The 24,351-nt window shown below is 45.0% G+C and overlaps 1 protein-coding gene across 1 annotated transcript; it reads left to right on the top strand.

Moving 5' to 3' along the window:
- Positions 1–300: 300 nt before the first annotated feature.
- Rac1 (Rac family small GTPase 1) lies at positions 301–22,505 on the top strand. The gene is made up of 6 exons (XM_005368023.2): positions 301–557; positions 10,206–10,277; positions 11,681–11,798; positions 19,654–19,716; positions 20,426–20,585; positions 20,847–22,505. The coding sequence occupies exons 1-6, from the start codon at positions 523–525 to the stop codon at positions 20,975–20,977; spliced, it is 579 nt and encodes a 192-aa protein (XP_005368080.1). The 5' UTR covers positions 301–522; the 3' UTR covers positions 20,978–22,505.
- The last annotated feature ends 1,846 nt before the right edge of the window (positions 22,506–24,351 follow it).

The raw sequence follows: 24,351 nt of genomic DNA, 5'->3' as shown, positions 1-24,351 counted from the left end.
TGGCGTTGGCAGGAGAGCAGGCGGGAGAACGGGGCCCTTCCAGACAGCCAAACTGGTAGCCCCAGAACCCGCAGACCTCCCTAGACTCGGTCACGCCCGGGATGCGGGAGCGTGCCAAGATGGCGGACGCCCCGCCCCGCGGCCCTTCGAGGCGCGTTCGCCGGCTGGAGCCGAGTACTTCCGAGCGTTCCCGAAAGCCGGTGGAACCCAGGAACGGCGCGGGCGGGAGCGGCCCCGCCCGGAGCCTGGGAGCTGCGTCGACGGCACCGAGGGGGAGGGGAGGCCGGATGTGAGTGGAGCGGCCATTTCCTGTTTCTCTGCAGTTTTCCTCAGCTTTGGGTGGTGGCTGCTGCTGTGCTTCGCCTTCCAAGTCCACTGAGGGCCAGGCGGCGTGGACAGCGGTCCCTGCACTCGGCGCCCCGCCGCCCGCAGCCTCGCACCCGCCCGCCCCGCGTTTCCCGAGCCCGCCGCTTCCCGCCTCAGTGACCGGCCGCCGCCGCCGCGGCCCACGGAGCGGCCCAGATGCAGGCCATCAAGTGTGTGGTGGTAGGAGACGGGTGAGTGCACGACCGTGTCGGGGGCGACGGAGGGGGTGTCGTCCGCGGATCCGTGGGGGGCGGGCGGCACTTGGATCCCTGCAGGCCCGAAAAGCCTCGGGCTGGCGTAGAGCGCGCGCCCGGCTTTCTGGGGGGCGCGGGCCTCCCACCCTCCCAGGCCTGGTTCCGGCTTCTGGTTGGGGGAGGGCCTGGGCGAGCCGGCCGGAGGGAAAAGTGAACTCCACCCTCCTGCTTTCTTTCCCCCGGACACCGCCCGTCGCCCTGCTCTCGTTGGCACGTAGACGGGGCTGGTTTGAAAATTTTTGCTTTTTTTTTTTCTGTATTGTTTTTGAGAAAAGGAAGTCCAGTTTCTTCATGAACTTAGGATTTTCCCCCCGAGAACTGGGCTAGGTAACGGCCTCCGAGTCGAACCTATTGGATGCAGGTTTGCACCGGCCACTTGGGTGACCTGGAAGTTAGGAACGGACTCGGTTGCTTCGACTTTGCAGGGTGTTTATAAAAATGCTCATTTTCACACTTTGCGCCGGGAAAGTTACTGGAATGCTAGCTGAAAGGAGTTGAGTGTGATGAAGACTGTCCATTGAACGTAATGTGGTCATTAAAAAAAAAAAGCCTTCTCTGAAGGCGTTAGATAGGGACGTTGCAGATCCAGCTCCCTGTGACTCGAGGCAGTTCTTTTCATGACTGTTCGTGATGGTTTCAGGCCCTTGAGGGAGACAAGACTGGTCTTATGCAGGCGCCCCCCTTCCTTCAGTAGAAACAAGAATCTCAGTGTAATCGGAGCAAAATCGCGCGTCTCAGCGTTGCCTGTGTCGGTTCGTGTTCACGAGGAAGCTTGCAGATTTACTACTCCCGGTTTCCTCAAACGCAAAATGCAACTGGTACATTTTCAAGTTCAGTAGAACGCGCTGCAAACTTACTGTCTTCCACGCTTGCAGCGAACACGGATTTTCTTGAATCGCAGCCCCTGAATTTCTGATCGATTGTTCAGCCTATTTGCTTAACTCTACGTTAGACGTCTGGGATGCCCCTGTAACTAATGTAGCCAAACGGTCAGATTCCCTCTTTTTTTGGGGAGGGGGTTGTCTCACAAACAGAACACGGGTCAATGTATAGAACTACATATTGGGAGTCTCAGAGGCTAGAAATGTGTCCGCTGCTTTCCCTTTCGCCTCCTAAAAGGAAGCTTTGTCACCTGGGACAGTTGTTTGATAGTGAAAGCAGTTGAAGTTCTGTTTTGGAGCCAGGGTCTTTCTGTGTCTTGGTCCTTGATGGTTAATTCGCCTGTGACAGCCTTGGTAGTGTTGGGTTTACAGGTATGAGCCATCGGGCCTGCTTTGAGTGAAAGCGCTTGTTTGTATTTTGAATGCACCTTTCCTGGGGAACGTTTGAAAAGTTATCTGAACTTCCTTTAAAAGTTAGAAATGCTTTTGTGGATTGGGAAGCTGTACCATTCCTAATTTTTTATAAGTTAAATTGTTCTATCACCACCCTCGTCGTCCCAAAGCTTAAGCACCATCGAGGAAGAAGGGAGATTGTGAGAATCAGAGGTCAGGGACACTAGACGGAAGCAGTGCCTTCTGGACCATACTTCTGAACTTCATAGCAGCTGTACAGAATCCTAGCCCAGGGCAGGGAGGGCCGAGGCTGAGTAGGAATGGACCCTTGATGGCTTCTTGGGGTGGGAGAATCAGTTTTCTTTATGGGTGTGACCTTGGTAGATCCACCTAGCTCCAGTGGATGGCCCCACACTCAAGAGTATATGGGCAGCACAAAGTGGACTAGATGGGCTTTTAAGAGGGGGATGCAAAACTAGGAGGAGGAGTGGGGATGAATATGATCAAAATCCATTGGATGACATTCTCAAAAAATTACTTTTTAAAAAAGAGGCAAATTGCTGCTGAATCAGGACCATATCACAGTGTTTGAAAGTTTTTAAGATTGACTGAAATACACATGCAACAGGTATGCTTATATTTTTATTGATACTTATAGATCATATTGTAGGTCTGCTTCCCCCCCCTCCCCCTGCGCTGGAGTTGGAATTCAGGGCCTTATGCTTCTGGCAAGTGCTGAACAGCTGAGATACATCTTAGTCTGTTACCGACTATAAAACAAAAATACCCAGAATGCCTGCTGTGGGGTCTGGAGCCTTCCTTTGGGTACCATTACTTTTTCTTATTTTTAGTTTTTTATATGTACGGATGTTGTGTCTGCATGTATGTCTGTGCCATATATTTGTGCAAGCAGAGGATCCCCTGAAACTGGAGTTTTCTGGCGGTTGTGAACCACTATGGGGTGCTAGCAATCGAACCCAGATCCTCTTGAAGAGCAGCCAGTGCACTTAACTGCTGAGCCATGTCTCCAGCCCCCCACTGCTGTTTCAATTTCTGGAGTAACCCTCAGCCTGTCATTCTTTTCCTCAAGAGAGATGCCTCTAGGGAAAGTTAAACAAGACTAAACAAGATGCTGAATATTAAGAGGCTCTTAAGTGCCTGGTCCTTGTGGAGTGCCTGGAAGTGCTGGTTACCATTGTTTGTGTGTGTGTGTGTGTGTGTGTGTGTTTTCCAGTGCCTTATCTCTTGTGTGTTAGACAAGTGCTCACCACTGAGCCATTCCCACTTGCCCCTATTCTTACTATCATTGTTGGGGTTTTTGTGTTTGTTTGTTTTTACTATGAAGGTCTGTGAAGAATGTTAGAAATGCAGTTTCTAGCCTTGAATTTTTCAGTCTTTCTAAAAAAAGCAAAACTTTTTTTAAATATATTTATTTGTATTGTGTGGAAGGCATACATTGCCATAATAAGCTGTGAAGGTCAGAGGACAACCTGGAGGAATTGGCTCTATCACGTGGGTCCCAGGGATTGAACTCAGGTAGTCAGGCTTACCTTTACCTGCTGAGACATCTTTCTAATCCCAGTATACATTTTTTTTTTTTAAATGGAGTCTCGATGTGTATCTCTGGCTGGCCCGGAACTCCCAGAGATCTGAATGCTGTGTTAAAGATGTGTATCACCACATCTGACCGTACTTTAAACATGCTGAATGTATAAGAGTGTTTTGCCTGCATGTATGTCTGTACCACATTTGTGTCTGGTATCCAAGGAGGCCAGAAAGAGGGCATTAGATGCCCTGGAACTGGAGTGACAGATGGTTGTAAGTTACAGTGTAGATGCTGGGAATTGAACCTGGGTTCTCTGCAAGAGCAGCCAGTGCTCCTAACCATTGAGCATCTCTCCAGACCTTCTTGATGTGCTTTTTCGTACTATATTTGACATAGATATTGTTGGGGCTAAGTGACAGAAGTAGACATTTACCAAAAGACTGATGAAATTTACACTTTGAATGTACAGCAACATTGATTTAGAACATTGGTTCTCAACCTGTGACCCCCCCCATTACAGTTTATAACAGAAGCAAAATTACAGTTATGAAGTAGCAAGGAAAAAGCGTTATGGTTGCTATAACATGAGGAACTGGATTAAAGGTTGCAGCATGAGATCCACTGGTCTAGAAGTATAGATACATAGCCTTGCATGCCAATAATATTTTTTGCTTTTTATTAAATAAGCTGTGCCTGAGGTATAGTTGGAGTGCCTTTTACTCTGAAAAAATTTAAAGCAATTAACCTAATGTCATATATAGTATACCACATTTTACAGGGCTAAAAGCCTCTTGGTGTTCCTTCTAATGTAAGGAGTGATGACAAACTAAGATCGTACAAATTGGGAACTTTCTTATTTAAAAGTTCTTTTGAGGAATTGCAGTTAAAAATTCTGATGACCATGTTAGATTAGCCAGCCTGTATTGTTCTGGTGGGTTAGTCTCTGTTCAGTAGTTAATTGACAGTGGATATAAAATAGGAGAGATTTAACCTTATATCAGATGGTATTTCTGAAAGCAGAGCATGTGATTTTTCTTGGTAGTGTATGGCGTACACCGAACCACACTGAGCTAGCGCTCTTACTTTTAGACACACACACACTTTTTTCTTGTGCTGGTGCTATGAACTAAACCTAGGACCTCACATTTGGTAGATAAGTGTCGTGTTACTCCATTAAATCCCCACCCAGCCCTCACCTAGCTTTGTTCTCCTGCTGGGATTGCAGAGATGTGCCATCACAACTACCTCAGTGGTTTTAACAGGACTGCTTTAGTTTAGGATAGGACAACCAGGAAGCTGACAAGCCAAATCTTAAGTTTCCTTCTTGTCTGCGTATGGACTTGGGTCCAGTACATTGTCTAACTTCGACATTGCTGTCTAGGAATTTCGTTAGTTCAACCTCCTATGATGTCATCCCTACAGGAATGGACACATTTTACTCTGCTTCCATTGATCAGTGATAGCATGGCCCATGAATTTGCTTAAGCTCCTCATGAGTTTTTGTTTTCTTGTGATGTGGATGTCTGTTTATTTTGGCCTGTTATGAAGGCACTTGAATTCTGCACTGGCTTCCAAATTTATTTTTTTATTTTATTTTATTTTTTTTTGGTTTTTTGAGACAGGGTTTCTCTGTAGCTTTAGAGCTTGTCCTGGAACTTGTTCTGTAGACCGGGCTGGCCTCAGACTCACTTCTGCCTTCTGAGTGCATGTTAAAGGCACCATCACCCAACTCCAAATTTAAAGTTTTGTTTTTATTACTTTATATGCTTGGCTGTTTTACCTGCATGTATTTTTGTGCACCAAATCCCCAGTGCCCTTGGAAGTCAGAAGAATGCTTTGGATTGAAACTTTGTACAGAGTCTTAGTTTGAAGTCTTTAATGGTATTAATGACTATCTTTATACCCATTGGTTAGGAAGTTCCTGACTCCTAAGTGTGAGAGTTCTGAATTGGGATGTGTCTTTTCCTAGTAATTGAACAATTCTTCATGATTCATCTGTTTTTCCGAACATAGCCTTGTCGTGGAAGAAATATTGTTACAGAATCTCAGAATCTTTGTACCTTAGAGATTTTTTTTGTTTTGTTTTGTTTTTCGAGACAGGGTTTCTCTGTAGCTTTTGGTTCCTGTCTTGGAACTAGCTCTTGTAGACCAGGCTGGCCTCGAACTCACAGAGATCTGCCTGCCTCTGCCTCCCGAGTGCTGGGATTAAAGGCGTGCGCCACCACCGCCCAGCTTAGAGATATTTCTTAGAGAAATTTCAGACTCTAGCTCAAGGTCTTTCAGTTACTGGAGGAATATGAGAGAGGAGAACATACATGTATTTGTGAGTGAGCACACAGACATGGGTCTACATGGAGGGAGAGGTAGGCATCTTCCTCAGTCATCTTTCACTCCATTTCTTACTTTAAAATTTTCATGTGTATTTTTATGAGTGGATGCCCACAGAGGTCAGGGTTGGGCATTGTCTACTCCAAAGGCAGAGTTACAGGCAGCTGTGGGCTGCCTGATGGGAGCTGGGAACTAAGCTTGAGTCCTGGAAGAGCAACAAGCTCTTAACCTCTGAGCTGGATCTCCAGCTCCCACTTGAGTTTTTGAAATAGGATCTCATACAGCCCGGGGTAGCTTCCAAACTCCCTTTGTACCCAAGACTAGATTTGAACTCTGGATCCCTCTGCCCTCTTTAAGAACTAGACGGGTACGCATCAGCATACCCCGCCCTTAAGATTGACTTGGTCAGATCTTTGTGCTTTTAGACAGTGTTACCTACCTGATCTGGATTTGGTTTCCAGTTACTGGATGATCTGGTTTCCCAGTCTTAGGAATGTTTTGTCTTACAAGGCCATGCAGAAAGTTCTTTATTCTTTTTTGTTTTTTTCAGACAAGGTTTCTCTGTAGCTTTGGAGCCTGTCCTGGAACTAGCTCTTATAGATCAGGCTGGCCTCAAACTCAGAGAGAGATCCGCCTGCCTCTGCCTCCCGAGTTCTGGGATTAAATGCATGCGCCACCACCCCCTAGTTATGTTCTTTACTCTTTTTAGATCTACTCCCATCCTTCGGTGCTGGGCATGGAATTTGGGGGATTGTTTGCACTAGGCAAGCCTTCTACTAATGTGCTACAGCAGTGATGGAGACCTCTTCTTGGACTGGGTTTTGCTGCTTAGTCCATGTAGGTCTTGAACTTGAAGCAGTCCTTCTCTTTAAAACTCCCAAGTGCTGTGATTACATAGCCAGTTTTTTTTTACATACCTTTAAAGGTTTTGTGTGTATAGAAGCGTGTCTGAGTATATGCGTTCACGCACGCAGATGCCTGCAGAAGAGTTATAGGCATTGTGAGCCCTCTGATGTGGATGTTGGGACTCACTGAGCCATCTCACTAGCCTCTACATGTTTTTAATGTGAGGAAGTTGTCAGTGCTTTCAGGTTATTGATATGTGTATTTTAAGGTTTGATTTGTAAATTTCAGAAAATAATATTAAAGCCGGTCAAAGCAGAAGGCTTGAAGCACAGAATTGACAGGAAAATGAAGACATCAGTAGGAACGGAAATCACTAGTGGGCTTCATTCTTAGTCCTTTCTACAGGATAGGGCAGGAAGTACAGATAGGTTAAAGAAATAGTAATGTCATGTGCTAGGGGAAGAACTAATATAGAACGGACAGCAATTCCTTCCAGTAGACCAAGGCTAGTTTTTGAAAGATTAAAGGGAAGTTGAAACTAAGTACTTAACTATACAAATTCAGAAAATTCCAAAGCAGATAGAAACTCCCAGAAATTCAGTCAGTCATGGCTGTGACCAAACACGGCTTCCATTCCCCATGTGAACATGTTCTTGATGTTACTTCCTGTAGTTCAGTTGTTGACTTTGGCCTCTAGAGTTGATTTATGCTGTGTGTTTACAAGGAATGAGTAAATACACTAAAAGAAAGGTAATAACCTCTCTATTTATGCTGATCCATTTTAAAGTTAAGATTTAGTAAAAGTACAGAGACAGGCTCTCACGTAGCCCAGGCTGGCCTCACACGGCGCTATGTGACCTTGAGCTTCTGACCCCCTTGTTTCTACCTCCTGGGTGCTAGGATTACAGACAAGTGCCACCCTGCTTGGTTTTATTTAGTGTTGGGGAACAAACCCAGGACGTGGTGTATGCTAGGCCAGCTGAGCTGCATCACAACCCTATAGTCATGTTTTTATAGAACATAAATTGTAGTTAATTATGTTAATAATTACATTCCCAGCCATGTGTGGTGGCTCACAACTGTCACCCCAGCACGGAGGAGGCAGAGGTAAATTGGTTAAAGGATCATGATGGGCACAAATTCAAAACCAGCCCAATCTACATAGTAAGTTCAAGGTCATTAGGGTTGTGTATTGCAACCACTTCAGTAGGTGAAGGTACCTGCCTATAAGCCTGACAACCTGAGTTCCATCCCTGGGTACACATGATAGGAGGGGAGAACCTGTTTATTCCCTTAAAGCACCAATTCTCAACCTTCCTAATGCTGTAACCCTTTAAATACAGTTCTTTATGTGTGGTGACCCCCAACCATACAACTGTTTTCCTTGCTACTTCATTTTTGCCACTGTAATGAGTTGTAATGTGAATATATCTGTTTTCTGATGGTCTTTGCAACCCCTGTGAAAGACTCATTGGACCCCCAGGTTGAGAACTGCTACCTTGAACTTTTTATCTCACGCATACTATGACGCGTGTGCACAGGTACATTATCACAAATAGCAACAACACAATTCTCAGTACCAGGTTGTCTCAGTCTTCTTTCCAGTTGGGCCTTTCAAAGATGATGCCTCTACTCTAGCTGGGGTGCAGAGCTAGTGAAAGGCTGGGGAGCATGATGGTGGTGTGAGGACGATGAAGTGCTGGGGATTGAGCACAGGATGCCTGTGCAGTAGGCAAGTATTCTACCACTGAGCTACAGCCCCAGCTAAGGTTTATTTTTTTTTTAATTATTACTTATATTACTTGTGCGAAGTGCCTTCATTGACATTTCCATATATGTGTGGAATGTACGGTTTGTTTGAAGTAGGGTCTCACTAAGTGGCCCTTGCTAGAGTGAAACTCATCATGTAGCCCAGACTGACCTGGTACTCCTGGAGATCCTCTTTTCAGCCCCCAAGTGCTAAGATTACAGGCTTGAGCCCCCACTCCTGGCTATCCATGAGTCTTGTTTCCTGCAGTATCTCAGCACCCAGTACCTTCCTTTGCTGGTGTAAATTGGTATTGGATTATTGCTCACTGGAGTTGAATGCATCTACTTACAAGCAAGAACAGAGGCAGCAAAGGAAGTTCAGATGTGCCAGAAACTATACATGTAAATGATAGAGCTAGTTCTGAATCTCCAGTCTGGGCCTCTCCAGATCTTAGGCTGTCTTGCTCATACAGGTTTGTTTTGACATTCTAAGCCTTTCACAAGATAAATGTCTAATGAGTCATTTCTGTTTAGAAAGCCGTTAGGGATTGGAAGTTAACCTGCTGGTGATGTAGTGTTTGACAGTGAGATCTTTAGGATGGGAAGCTCCAACTTCATTAAGCTCTTTATGATGTTACAAGTCAAGCAAGTATTGGCAAGACTGAGTGGTTGAGCTTCTGCCCTTATGGAACCCTTAGCCTCAAGAGTGGAAGGGAAGTACAAACTTACTTCTGGATAGTGAAGCCCAGTCTGCAGTGGCCTGTGCTGAGCAACAGAATCTTAGGATTAACACCAGTGTATCACCTTGACCTTAGCAAGCCATCAGAGGCAGCAACGAGCTGGACTCTACTGTTTGGATGGAGCCTTTAGGGTGTCCCTGTAGTCAACTAGGGACTGTGGTGAAACTTGGAAATTTTATATTTTTTTGCAAATGGTGCAGCAGTTTTCATTTTTAATTATAGTCTCAAAACAACATTTCAGTGGTTGAGAACTTTTTAAACAGTACCCTAACTTCTGCCTGAGTGATACCACTAGTGATAGCTATAGTTGTGTGTCCCTTATGGTTACATATTTCTGCACTTTTCTCTTTTGCCTTCTCTTTGCAACTGTTTGAGAAGTTTACTCCATCCCTGTGTCCTTCATTAGCATGTTTAGTGTATTTGACTTAGCTTCTTTCATAGCTTGTGAGAATTGAGGGTGGGGAGGCGATGTGCCTAGATATGAGTGAGTGAGAGCCTGTGGCTGTTTTAACTGGTTGTGCTCTGTTATGGACAGGCAGGCAGTAACATTAGTCAGTACTTGAGAAATAGCAGTGCAGTTTGCAGAGGCGGTCATTGTTCACATATTGGTGTCAGCTCTGAGTGGAAGATGTTAAGCACTTCACTGGGCCTTGTACTTACTGCATACCCTTGACTGCTGGTCCAGATGCCACACACACGGAAAAGGAGGTCGTTCAATCTGCCTTTCTGAGAAATACAAAGGTTTTGTTTTGTTTTTAAGATAAAAATGTGGCCGGGCGGTGGTGGCGCACGCCTTTAATCCCAGCACTCGAGAGGCAGAGGCAGGCGGATCTCTGTGAGTTCGAGGCCAGCCTGGTCTACAAGAGCTAGTTCCAGGATAGGAACCAAAAGCTACGGAGAAACCCTGTCTCGAAAAATCAAAAAAAAAAAAAAAAAAGATAAACGTGTACAGAGTGTTAAATGTTAGAAAACACTAGCTCATTTGTTTACACTTCTGGATGTGGTATAGCTGTTTCCCATCATTTTCTAGAGTATTCTAGCAGAGTAGTGGAAACCAGGATTGTGTTCATGTTGACTAAACAGCCGTTTTCTCTCCCTTCAGAGCTGTTGGTAAAACCTGCCTGCTGATCAGTTACACGACCAATGCATTTCCTGGAGAGTACATCCCCACCGTGTGAGTATCCTCTTCGGGTTGGGAATCATTTTACCTGCGATGTGTTTTCTGTTCTGTAAAGCCTTTGTCAATCCATATATGAATTAATGGTGTTTATTTTCCTCCCAAAAATTGGAATCTAATTGTTAGGTATTTAGAGCTTCAAAAAAAATCAATTTAATGTATGATTTTCTTAAATGAGGCCTGTGTGAGAAAATGCACAGTTCCTTACTGACTTTTAGACATTTAGAAAAAAAAAGAAAACCACACTGTGGAGTGTGTAGACTGGAATGTAAAGAAAATCAGAGCCTGACCACCGCAGTTCAGTTTCTGATAGCTTGGCTCTGTGGGGCCTGGAGCAGAGTATCACACTGGTTTAATTGGCCTTTCTGGCCAGTCATCGATTGTTGCATGTCTCTTACAGGGCTGTAGAGGTGAAACTGGGGGGTGGGGCAGATTTAGATTCTGGGTTGGATTCTGTATGGGTAACCCAATTGAGTGGGAAGACAAAGTACATTTCTTGTAATGGCTCACTGGGGGAGCCTCATGGTGGTGCAGAGCTTGATCCTCAGGTCTGAGTCCAGTGCGTCCTTGAAGGCTCAGACCCCAAGGGGACCACTAGGGTTTTATGTGTATCCTTGGCTGGCTTTGAACTCTTGATTATTTTGCCTCCCCTCTGTAAACCACCACAGCTGCTTGTCTTTTCAGAAATGACTTTTCCTCACTCTAGTTAGTCAGTAGGCTTTTCTTGGGTGCCTCTTACTGTAGCAGTTTCAGGCTAATTTGCACACTTATGTGGTCAGGTGTACTCACTCTGAAAACGTGGGTGTCTTCTAAAATCCTGCTGTATTTGGTTGTACCACTGCACTTTGGCCTCAGGCATAGGTGACTTTGCTGTGTACAGTTAAACTGAGGACACTAGTTGAAACAAAATATGCTCATGAAAATTTGACAAGTGGGATTTTTTTTAATGTTTTCTTTATTATTTATTATGTGTACAGTGTTCTGCCTGCATGTACACCTGCAGGCCAGAAGAGGGCATCAGATCTCCTTACAGATGGTTGTGAGCCACCATGTGGTTGCTGTGAATTGAACTCAGGACCTTTGGAAGAGCAGTCAGTGCTCTTAACCTCTGATCTATCTCTCCAGCCCCACAAGTGGGATTTTAAGAGGGACACTTTCCATGTTTTATTTCTCCTGAGAGAAAACCTTTATTAAAGGCAGAGAGTTCATTTTGAGTTTACATTTGTTTCCTTGTGAGTCAGTAGCCTGTCCTCCCTTCTCATCTCTCTGCTTGTGTGTGTAGTTGGTTCTCTGTGTCCTGTTCTCAGCCCGCCCTCTCCAGGCCCATCCTCTTCCCTGTAGCACACCTCCTTTGGGAAGCTGTGGGGGTGTGACTAACCTTTCCTTGTCCTGTTCTACAGCTTTGACAACTATTCTGCCAATGTTATGGTAGATGGAAAGCCAGTGAATCTGGGCTTATGGGATACAGCTGGACAAGAAGATTATGACAGATTGCGTCCCCTCTCCTATCCGCAAACAGTAAGGCTCATGCTTGACTTTTACCATGTTTTAGAGTATGGTTCTTCAGTGTCCACCTAATGAGCAGTGCTCACAGGTCTGCTATGTTGCTGTGGCTGGGGTCTCTGATCATTTAAGGGAAGATAAATTATTCCACTAGTAAATGCATACCTCCTTTCATGCAAACCAGAATTTGGGTTTTAAAATATTATCAGTTATTCAGCCTTTTTTATTTTGCATTCTTTTATTTAGTCTCCAGACAACCACACAGAACAGGTACTGTCACAAAGCCAATCTTTTGTTTGTTTGTTTGTTTTTTTCAAAACGGGGTTTTTCTGTAGCTTTGGAGCCTTTCCTGGAACTTTGTAGACCACAGAGATCTGCCTGCCTCTGCCTCCCGAGTGCTGGGATTAAAGGCGTGAGCTACCACCACCTGGCTGCAAAGCTATTCTTAACAGCAGTTACTTTGAAAGATGGACTGTGTGGGGATGTAAAATCAAATTAAGCAGTTAGGTTGGGCATGGTGGCTCATACCTGTCATCTAGCACTTGGGAAGTTGAGGCAACATTGCTACAAGTTTGAGGCCAACTTGGCCTATAGTTTGAGACTTTGTCTCAAAAAACAAGGAGTTAATATTAAGGTTTCTTGAGTCGGGATGTTGTTCAGTTGGTGAAATGATTACTTGCTGTTCACAATCTTAGTCTTGAGTTATATCCCTGGCACCACATAACTGGACATAGTGACCTATGCCTATAATTGAAAGTGAAGGTAGATGATCAAGGTCATCTTTGGTTACACAGTAAGTTCCAGCCTGGACTACGTGAGACCCTGTCTCCAAAAAAAAAAAAGAAGCTAAGATTTCTTTAAACTTACCTAAGGACTTAATTACCCCCCCCCATAAAGCACATAGTTCTTGACTTCAGTATTAAGTGGGAGGTGGGAGGTGGAGGTTTCAGTTTAAAGGCTTGTTAAATAAGCCTTTGTGTTTAGCCAGGAAAAACATTTCTTTAGTTTAGCTTCTGTATGAGGCAACCAAATGATTGATGATTTACCTGAAGCTAATCATAGCAGTGGTTGGCAGAACAGTGGTACTGGAAGACAGTGTTAGGATGCAAAGCAGTTTTCATATGTGTGTCATTTGCTTGTCTTAATACAAGGTCTTCATTTTACACAGTGTGTTTTGGGGCCGGGGTATGGCTCAGGGTGGAGTGTTAGTCTTTGTACATACCAGCACAGGGTAAGGAAGCAAAAGTGTATCTTAGAGCAGTTTTGGTGTAAGATGACCAACGTTAAAGGCCGCAGAGTGAAAGCCTTGAATTCTTCCTAGCTGTGCGTTCTCAGGCAATTTCTTCCATCTCTGGCCTTGCCTACTTGCCACTAGCATGAGTTAATACATCTCAGACCAGGTGTGTTGGTTCAAGCCTATAATCTCAGGATTTTGCAGACAAGGCAGGTGGATGTCTGTGAGTTCAAGGCTAGGCTATATTGTAAGACCGTGTTTCAGAAATAATAACAAAATAATACTCGTTGTGTGCACACCAGTTCTGGCAGAGTCCCCACCTGTGTGCCCACTTGTTCTTCCTTCTACCTTAGATGGGCCAAGGATCCTTGTTCCAGGTTTTCCTTGTGTGCGCTTTAGTGCCCCTCATTGTTTACTGGGAGACCTGGTTTACGATCAGAGAGACAGTTTAGAGAAAGACAGACTTTGAGCCCTGACTGACAGGGCAGCTCTAACCGATTTAGCTCTTACTTTTTGTCTCAAATTAGTTTCAGTCTACACCTTTGTGTTTGTAAATGAACTTTTGTTTAGTTAGTGGTGGTTTTACCCGTTAGAAGATACCTTTTCTCTATCTTTGATTTCTTAGTGGAGGAGTTACCAGATACTGTCTTTTTGTTGTTGTTTGTTTTTCCGAGACAATTTTTCTCTGTGAAACAGTTCTGGCTGTCCTGGAACTCACTCTGTAGACCAGGCTGGCCTTGAACTCACAGAGACCTGCCTGCCTCTGCCTCCCAAGTGCTGGGCTTAAAGGCCTGTGCCACTACCGCCTGGCCAGATACTGTCTTTTTGAACTGTAGGTGTCTGTTAATTGACTTGTAGCTGAATAAACAAAGAGCAGAAATGTTAAGAGGGAGGGTTTGAATGGTTAGGGTTTTTTTTTTTTTCTGTTTAGTCAATCTAGTGCTAAAACTTAACTGTGGTTGCATCTTTAAAATCAGTTCACAGTCCCAAAATGATGGCAATTTTTGGGATCTTTAAAGTGCTCTACCTCTAGTGGATGCTGAATAATTCTGGACTTTAGGTGGATTTTAAAACAGCAGTTGGTATATGTCCAGCTCAGTGGATGTGTCTGGAAGGGTGAGGCATCATTTCTGAGAAATGAGGGCCACCCTATGTGACTCAATGGGTACAGAGTAGGGCGAGGCCTTTCTGTGTAAGGGAGTCATTCTTAGCAAATCAAAGGTGATTGGCAGGATTCAGATTGTGTACTGAGTATCGCAGAGGAGTAAGGTGGACTCTTCCCAGACTGAATGAGCCATAGCGGTGTGTGTGAGGCCTGACTCAACATAGGTCTTGTAAATTTCCTGTTTTATCTGTGCAGAGCAGGTGGACGGTTTTCTTATATAAGATAGACTGAGTAGCAAGAAAGGAGGACAAGATTCTCACTCAGCCTGCAGCTAGAGACTTGCCTGCTAGGACTCTCTGAGATCTGCAAGTTTTGCTCAGATGAAGTCTGCCTGCTGTAGGCCACACTGTCATACAGGAACAGACCCGGGATTTCCTGGCTGGCATCTTATTCTGGGTCTCTGCTGACTGGTACATGGTCCTGGCTCTCTGAGGTATGAGTCTGTTTTTGTGACTCATAAAAAACAAAACAAAACAAAACAAAACTGTGCTCAGGTATTCTTTTCAAGTGGAAGATTCTTATTTGAAGCACACTAAAAAGAGATGTGCCACTTCCTATGGCCATTGTTATTTTGAGACAGGGTCTCCTTTAGTATAGCCTAGGGTGGCCTGCAACTTACAGTAATTTTTTTTTTTTTCGAGACAGGGTTTCTCTGTGGCTTTGGAGCCTGTCCTGGAACTAGCTCTGTAGACCAGGCTGGTCTCAAACTCACAGATTACAGTGATATTTTAAAGATTTGTTTGTTTTTGTGTGTGTGAATATTTGCCTTCATATATGCATGTGTACCATGTGCATGCCTGGTGTCTGCAGGGGCCAGATCAGATCCGTTGGAACTAGAGTTAGGGACATTTGTGAACTATCTCATGGGTGCTGGGAATGGAGCCTGAGTCCTGTGGAAGAGCAGCCAGTTCTTGTAATCACAGAGCAAAGCTGTCGTCTCTCTAGCCCCTGGGATAGAGGGGTGAGTGACTGCGCATACCTGGCTGCAGCTTTGATTTTTTTTTTTTTTGCTTTGTTTTTCTAGACAAGGTTTCTCTGTGTTGCTCTAAAGGCCTGGCTGGCCTCAAACTCAAGAGCTCCACTTGCCTCTGCCTCCTGAGTGCTGTGTACCTCCACCGCCTGGTGCAGTTTTGATATCCATGCCTTTTTTTTGTTTTGTTTTGTTTTTCGAGACAGGGTTTCTCTGTGGTTTTGGAGCCTGTCCTGGAACTAGCTCTTGTAGACCAGGCTGGTCTCGAACTCACAGAGATCAGCCTGCCTCTGCCTCCTGAGTGCTGGGATTAAAGGCGTGCGTCACCACCGCCCGGCGGATATCCATGCCTTTGTTAAAATGACTGTTAGATGATGTCTGGTCCTCCAGCCAGAGAGCACTAGAAACCACTTGCAGTTAACCAGAATAGGTTCTGCTGCTCTTTGCCATGAGGAAAACACACTGTATTATGTGATTGGGGGTGTGTAGGACTCAGTAAAAGGGGTTTACTCTGGCTGAGTTCTGTGACAGCCTTGTATTTTAGGAAGTCCTACCTAGAAGGTGGTGGGATGCAGTAGGGCTGAAGCTGTTCCTGGTGAAGAAGCAGTTCCTTGTATTCTGCTCCCCCCCTTTCTCTCTCTCTCTCTCTCTCTCTCGTGTTAGACTTTACAGGAACACTTCCACTCAGTGAAGCTGTCAGCATCAGGCTAGCTCCCAGGTGTCAAGGCTGCTTGTCTTTTCTTGGGAACTCCTGTCTAGATTTTTTTTAGATCTGCCTTTTCTCTGCTATGTATGTCATTTTCTGTGTGTGAAAATTCCTATTAAAGAGATGGGGAAAAAAGAAGAAAAGAAAAATTCAGATGTGAACCTGAAATATAGATACAGTGTTTTAGGAAAGAGTAGAATAAAAGCCACTGTAGTTCTGTGGTGGTGAGGATTCAGCCACCTTTTCCTCTTTCCTGTTTGTTTCTCGACTCTGGCTCATACTGGAGATGGTGTGGCAAGTAGAACCACTCTAGCTGTAGTTGGTGTTATTCTGTGTGTGTGTGTGTGAGAGAGAGAGAGACAGACAGACAGACAGACAGACAGACAGACAGACAGACAGACAGACATAGAGGTCAACCTCAGATGTTGTGCCTCAAGAGCCACCTTGTTGTTCTCATGCCTCCCCAACAAACACTTTACTAACTAAACTATTTCTGCTCTGGCTGTGTTTTTGTCTAGTGAGGGAATAGTTGGTGATAAGGGAGTACTAAAGTCATTGGAGACTCACACTCAGCTGGAGGCATGTGAGTGTCCTGTGATCTGAGGAGAGCAGTAAAGTCCCCAGGAAAGATGGGCCAGAAATCATGAGAAGGAAAGACAGGTGCTGTCTCAAGGGTGGGGAGGAGCAGGGACACAGGTAGCATAGCCCCTGTGCCTTGGTATCAGGAAGGCAAGGTTGGAAGGGATGGATGGTAGGAAAAAGCATCAGAAGCTGACTAATTTAATTTAGACCAAGGGGAGGGGGCCAAAAAGGAGCAAGAAAGGAGGAGGCAGATGGTGTAGGTTGGAAGTCTGGTTCCAATTTGTGCCTGCCTCTCCTCCATCTGGAAGATGCTGCAGGGATAAGGGGTAGAGTGAATGAAGCCAGGGGGTGCTCCAGCTGTTTTCTGACCTATTCTGATGATCGTCACAATGAAACAATGTGTGTTTTTGTTTAGTTTGGAGGGGGGACACTTTGTGTCAATTCCTTAGGAGAACACCTTTAGAAATAGCCCATAGATGAAACCTGGAGTCTCTGGAAATTGCCCTCTTTGAATTGTAAATACAAAGCTTGAGTGAGGTGAGGTTAAAATATTGCCTTGATTGTCTTTATTAGAATTTCTGGGGTGTTTTATATTGGGAGAGCAAGCGTGCAAATTTTTATCTATCTATCTATCTATCTATCTATCTGTCTGTCTGTCTGTCTGTCTATCTGTCTATATGTGTGCAAGAGTGTTGGATCCTGGAGTTACAGATAGTTGAGTGCTATCTCAGACACACCAAACAGATAGTTTGGGTGCTGGGAATTGAACCCAGGACCCCTGGAAGAGCAGTCAGTACTCTTAACTGCTGAGTCATCTCTCCAGCCCCCAAATGTTTCTCATTTTTACTGAGGATAAAAACAAATGGAAAGGGGCTGGAGAGATGGCTCAGTGGTTAAGGGCATTGCCTGCTCTTCCAAAGGTCCTGAGTTCAATTCCCGGCAACCACATGGTGGCTCACAACCATCTGTAATGAGGTCTGGTTCCCTCTTCTGGCCTGCAGGCATACATGCAGACAGAATATTGTATACATAATAAATAAATAAATAAATAAATGAATAAATAAATAAATAAATATTTTTAAAAAAACAAATGGAAAGTATTGTGATGGAAATAAAAAAGGTTGTCACTTATAAAATGGCTAGCAAGTGGTGACCTCTTCAACTCTGACGAAAAGGGACCTTAGTTTGAATAACAGTGTTCATTTGCGTGAGTGACTGCAGTCTGGAGACTGATGTGCCAGGCTGACTCCTTTGGCTCCCTGTTCTGGAAAGCCTCACTGCCTGTAGGCAGGTGCCTCACCTATCTCTGAGGTTTCCTTTGGCTTACCTCTGAGAACTATCTTGTCACTGATGAGTGCCATCAACAGGCCTTTTTATGTTAAGGGACACTTTGTGAATACTTTGAGCTCTGTGGGATGTGTTAAATTCTGGCAGGTGCTACCATAGTGGGAGTGCCCTGGTGGCAGGGCCAGTGTTCCTTTGATTTCCTTGTTGAACTGTGCAGGGGACAGACCCTTTGATTTTTGTGGCTCTTGGTTTCTGAGATGTTAATAAGTCATTGTACACCTTTGGACTCCTCAGGAGGGCTGAGACAACTTCTGATGAAGACTAACGGGTTATGTTGACTTTTGTATTTCTTAGTTTGTACTGAACTCAAGCAAAGTTCTCCTGCATTACTAGGTTGGAGACACAAGTGGTAAAGATAGAACCTCCAGGGGCAGAGACAAGCCGATTGCCGTATGTAAGACTTCAGTCCACTTCAGCCTCCAGCTTTGTCTCTCCTCTCACTTCACTTAGTCTCCCCAGGAATACTATTGAGCCTCAGGTTCCTTGAGTGTTTTCTAGTTGATTCACTCAAGGAGAGGTTTCACTTGATGAAATAAACTTTCACTGGAGCCTGACTGTTCATTACCAGTTGATTAAAGTGGTCCAAGAACTGCCTGCTCCCCTCCTCCCATATGAAAGAGGCTTCCCGAAGCCCCTCCCCAGGATGGTAGGAGGTGCAGGTGTGGAGGGTCCACCTGGTGCTTTCCTGGGTGGTCATAACGCTGAGCCAGACTAACCTCACTCCCAGGGTCTTTTCTCTTCCTCTGGTGTTCTGTGTGGTGGGCTGCGGGGGTGGCTGCAGCGCTGGTGAGCTAACCCAACTCTGCTTTGAGAGGGTTTGGAATCAAATCAACGTGGATGCTGGGAGGCCCTGGTGATTCTCCGGTAGGCTTGTGCATGTGCCAGCATTGAAGTAAACAATGTTGTTTATAAAAAGCTGTCGTGTGGGATGTTTCTTTCCTTTTCAGGTACGAGATACCAGCTGGATGGTTTAAGGTGCTAGCTATCTTGGGAACTGTACACATTTCACAAAATAGCATAATTGCATTTTCTAGGGCTGTATCTTGATAAGTCTAGCATTTTAGACTCTTGGACTTATTTTATACAGGTAAACATCTAAATTTTATGTCATGTGCAATACTAGATAGGAAAAAAAACTCAGATATTTTATATTTAGCCAGCAATTTCTCTTGAGTAAGCACTCTTGTATTGCTTTTCCTTTGCATTCTTTCTGGGCCACAGCTGCCCTTCGGGGCAAGTTTCCCAGAGGCCCCTGGCTGTGCTTGGGAAGCTGTGACAGTGCTGGGGTGTGGTTGTTGCTTGTCATTGGAAGGGAAGTCACACTGAGTTCCCTCCCTGACTGGAGGCCTGGGGAGCAAATCTTTGAACTCCATTTTGTGCCAGGGACAGTGACAAGCTGACTGATAGATGCTAGTGATGATATAAGATGGTTTGTGCTTCATGTGCACGTGGTGAGCTTAATGAAAAGCGTATCTTGGTAGGTGATGTATTTAAAATTGACTGCATCCATGAGCCCGAGACGCTGTTTTTCAGAAGAGTTTCTGTGTTGGTAACTGATAACCGATAATTAGGCTCCCAGTTGGGCATGATTGGAAAGCAGCCTCCTGGGATGTGATTTGATACCTCTCGAGCCTCGCACGGCTGCCCGCAGTTTAATCTGAAGTCTGGTTGGCAGGCTTGGTAATGGTTTGGGAGTCATCTGGTCAACTGGGTGGGGTGGGGAGTAAGTGGGAGGTAGTGAGCACCTAGGTGCTGCTAACGGTAGGCACATAGTGCCTATGATGGTTCATTGCAAGCAGCAGTAGGCAGAGCTGGTGGGCAGTTTAAGATTGTCTTCTACATGTTGCCTGTGTTTCCTTTCTGTAGGACGTGTTCTTAATTTGCTTTTCCCTTGTGAGTCCTGCATCATTTGAAAATGTCCGTGCAAAGGTAAGTGGAATTTACGGAATGATTGTTGCATAATGTCATTCTGAAGCATTAAGCTAATGAATCTTTATCAGTAAAAATTCAGGAGTCAGCATTACTCTAAGAAAGAAATATTAAAAAGAAAGATGAATGCCATCAGTTTCTGGGAACTTTGAATTGTTTAACTTGACTTTAGGAGCTGTACTGAGGAATGGGCCATTTGTAAGTCTATGGCTTTAGGGTGTTGGTCTCTAGAACTAATTTCTTTGGGAAGCAGGCTCTCGTCCCAGCGGTACCAAGCACTTCAGAATTGATGTAGTGACCATTTCTTTCTGCTCCAGCATCTTGCACCAATTTAGTGAAAAGGGGTGAGGGACCCTGTTGGTGTAGAGATGGGGACCATGGTGAGGACAGTGGAACTAGCTTCTATATTTTCATCTCTAAGCTGATGGTGAGTTTTTCTAGAGTGATCCTATAAATTAGACCTTTCCTAAAAAACAAAATGATTCCTTTGAGGGTACTGCCCTTCTCTCCTTTCTCCTGGTTCTTGACAGCTGGGGTCTGTTGTGTTGTTCTCTGTCTCGGGGCCTGGCTAGCCAGGGTATGCATGGTTCTTGAAGGCTGAGTAGAAGGCAGAGCAGCTTTGTGGGGCCCGCTGTGGCTGGAGGTTTGATCCTTGGTGCATACTAGCTGGCTGAGGAGAGGCATGGCTTTGTTTCTTTCTTCACACTAGTGGTATCCTGAAGTGCGACACCACTGTCCCAACACTCCCATCATCCTAGTGGGGACGAAGCTTGATCTTAGGGATGATAAGGACACGATTGAGAAGCTGAAGGAGAAGAAACTGACCCCCATCACCTACCCGCAGGGGCTAGCCATGGCGAAAGAGATCGGTATGAACCCTCCTTGTTCTCTGCTTTGCAGTCCTGGTGACAAGCGGCTGGAGTTGTCCATCTGAGAGAGGAAGGTTTCTTCTACTTGGGGGTCTCTTTGCTTTGGGCACCCAGTCAAGCCAGGCCTTTAGTGTTGGTTTGGGAGTTGGCTGCTGAGCCACTCTGTGCTGGCTTAGTGCGGGGAAACTGGTCTGATTTACAGTCCTGTAGTGTCATTGCCCGATGGAGTGTCCAGCAATGCCCTGTGGCTGTCTTTTCTAGGTGCTGTCAAATATCTGGAGTGCTCAGCACTCACACAGCGAGGCCTCAAGACAGTGTTTGATGAAGCTATCCGAGCGGTTCTCTGTCCACCTCCTGTCAAGAAGAGGAAGAGAAAATGCCTGTTGTTGTAAACAATGTCTGAGCCCCTCATTCTTGGTCCTGTCCCTGGAACCTTTGTACGCTTTGCTCAAAAAAACGGTGGAGCCTTCGCATTTGATGCCAAGTTTTTGTTACAGATTCATTTTTCCATAAAACCATTTTGAACCAATGAACCAGTCAATAATTTTAAGGTTCTGTTTTAAATGTAAGAATTCCAACTTACGGTCTATTAAAAATTCAGCCCTAAATGACAAGCCTTCTTAAAGCCTTATTTTTCAAAACCCCTAATCTTGCTCAGATTAAGAATTGCCAAAATACCTTCTGAACTAAGTCGTGTTGTGCTGAGAACACTTAAGTACTAAACTGTTGAGAGAGACTTTTGTTTTTAAGAAGACTGCAGCTTCTGGAGTTGGGGTGCAGACTCTTCCCTAGTTTCCAGACCGTGTGATGCAGCACAGCCTCCTTAACAACACGTTGCCATGTAACGCACCTGTAACTTATCAGCCCATGTTCATTACATAACTTTGTACTGTACGTCACAGTGACTGAGTGTAACAGCTCAGCCCTTTGATTTCATAGTGAGTTTTCTAAAATCCCAGTTGACTAGCTTTTGCAGACTTTGAACAGAACTCTGGTTTCCCGTGTTGCCTCTAATGAAGTATTCTATTCCTAGTCGTGGGTGTGCGGGGTGGAGTGTGTGAAACACGACATGGTCAAAGGATAAAGACAGTATTTTGACTAATATGAAGTAGAGATTACTTTACACTACATTGTACATGGAGTAATTCAACTGAATAAAAGTGTCACGGGTAAAGAGTTTTAACGGTTAATTTCTGTCAGACACAGTAGATGGCAAAGGTCTTAGCAGTGTCTCTCTTGAGCTTTTCCTTTTCCTACACTGCCGTCCCTCCCCAGATGGGTTGTGGAACCCATATTTAAACTGGCCATCCCCACAGTTGCTAACTTAGCAAGTACTTTTCTTTAGAGCCCCCTCTTCATGAGCAATATGTCTGACCTGTACTATAAGATCTTTCTGATAATGCATTTTGAGTTTTTGTTTTTTCTTTTTTTTTCTTTTGGTAGATTGGTAGAAGTGCATTCCTGTTTTCACCTTACTTTACTCAAAGCTAATAAGTGCTTTCCTTAGTTTTCTAGTAATTAGGTGTAAAAATCATGTGTTGCAGCTTTATAGTTTTTAAACTATTTTAGATATTCTTAAACTATGAACCTTCTAAACATCACTGTCTTGCCGGAGTACCAACACTGTCACGTGACTAATGCTGCCCCTCTAGACCTCACCCACGTGGACACATGCTTCCCGTCGTGGCTCTGCCTAGAGCTGTTCCTTTGGGTCTGTGAGGTTCTGTCAACTGCTAGTGCTAGCGCTGTTGTGTGCAACCTGACTCACTGGCAAGAACACAGTGTTGGCCTTCCAACCACTAGAACAAACTTTTCAATTGACAGTTGCAGAATTGTGGAGTGTTTTTACATTGATCTTTTGCTAATGCAGTTAGCAGTATGTTTTGCATGTATGACTTAATAAATCCTTGAATCAGACAACTGGTCATGCTTGTGTTTTTGGAACCTGACAAACAAGCTCTTGGCGTGTTTGCCTCACTTTAAACTCCTGGATTGTTGGCTGTGTGCTTCTCAGACTGGGGTGGAGGGACTGCCACCTCCAGGGAAAAGGTAGGTGACTCCACAGCCACACAATGCAGTGGGGGTGGCCTTCATGTTCAGTCTTGTTGAGCCTGAGGTGCCCGCGTAAAGTTGCCCACAGTGGGGTGTGTTTGCATGAGCACATCCCTGTGGGAGATTTGCCAGAATTGAGTGCTTAACATGGGGAACCTGGGTTGTGGAACTAGGCAGGGTAGACCATGTGATCCTCGGGGAACCCGAACATGCACTGTTAATACAGCCAGTTAGAATTGGCTTTCACTGGCGATTCTTGTACTTTGAACCTTTAAAAGTTACCGTACTTGTGTGTGTGAGTATGAACGTGGCACAGCATGTGTGGGCAGAGGACAGCCTTCAGGAGTCGTGCCCTTTCCACCCAGGGACTCAACTCGGGCTGGCAGGCTTGGCAGCGGGTACCCTTACCTACTGAACCATCTTTTCATCTTGGTCCCAAACCAAGCTACCTTCCTTCCTTTCTTGAGAGTGTCTCTCTATGTAGTGTTGGCTGTCCTCTGCCTCCCTAGTGCTGTGTGATGAAGGGACTGTGCCACTGCACCCAGCTCCAAACCTTTTTAACCAGAGTTAAACAGGCAGTTTAGAAACACAGCAGTAAATGCTTATTATAAGGACATGATCTCTGCCTGACCTATTCCAGAGGCAGGACTTCATCCTTTTATTTTTTTAAAGATTTATGAGTGCTTGCTCAAATGTCCTTATCACTAGTATACAGTGCCCACAGGGGTCAGAAGGTGGCTTTGAATCTCCTGGGACAAAAGATACAGGTGGTTGTGAGCTCCCATGTGGGAGCTGGGAACCAACTGTGGGTCCTCTGCAAGTGCTTTTAGCTGTTCTGGATCTTACTCTGTAGACCAGGCTGATGTAGAATGCAAAGATCTGCCGGTGGCTGTCTCCTGAATGATGGAATTAAAAGGTATGTGACATATCTGGCTGTTTCCCAAGTCTAAATTTTTACCGCAATGTTCAGCCACAGCTCTTGATCCAATAAGGAAGGATGTGAGGAACGAGGTCTCCCCAGTGGTCCCAACACCATCATCTTAATTCTCTCCAAACATTGAGTGTCCAGCAGACATAATTTTATACGTACATACACTTGAGGCGGTATCCAGTGATAACAGAACTTGGCCTCACCCACACTTCGGTTTCCTAAGGATAATGCTTAAATCTTTTTATTTGTGAAGAGTTTGACTAAACTTCCTGGCATATTGAAATCTGAAATTTAAAGTGTGTGTGCACACGTCTGTAGAGACCAGCCCCAGGTGATGCTCCATTTTTCTGAAGACAGGCTCTGTCACTGAACCTGCTGGGGTTCACCTGTCGGATGCCCTAGGGGCCTTCCTGTCTCCCTCTCCAGCGGTTTGAACTTAGGTCCTCAAGTGAGACTACTGACCAGGTCATCTCTGGCCCTTCTGCTGAATCTTAAGATACTTTATTTTGATCAGTTCGCATTTTGCCACGTCTCCGGCCACCAAATCTTTGTATCCTGCACAACTCCACAGTCTAATTTCTCTCATTTTGTCTCTGAGGACCTTTATCTCAACAGAAGCCATTCTGCTGGGGGATACTCTCTGGGTCTAAATTACTGGAATTTCCTTGGGGTTTTGGTTTTGGGTTATTTCTGTTGTTCTTTGGGATGGGGCTCTCATATAGCTCTGGTTGTACTGGAACTCTCTCTGTTGACCAGGCTGGCCTCACAGGTACTGCCTGCCTG

Source organism: Microtus ochrogaster, unplaced genomic scaffold, assembly GCF_000317375.1.
Source record: "Microtus ochrogaster isolate Prairie Vole_2 unplaced genomic scaffold, MicOch1.0 UNK27, whole genome shotgun sequence".
NCBI lineage: Eukaryota > Metazoa > Chordata > Mammalia > Rodentia > Cricetidae > Microtus > Microtus ochrogaster.
This window is presented reverse-complemented; position numbering and strand designations above follow the sequence as displayed.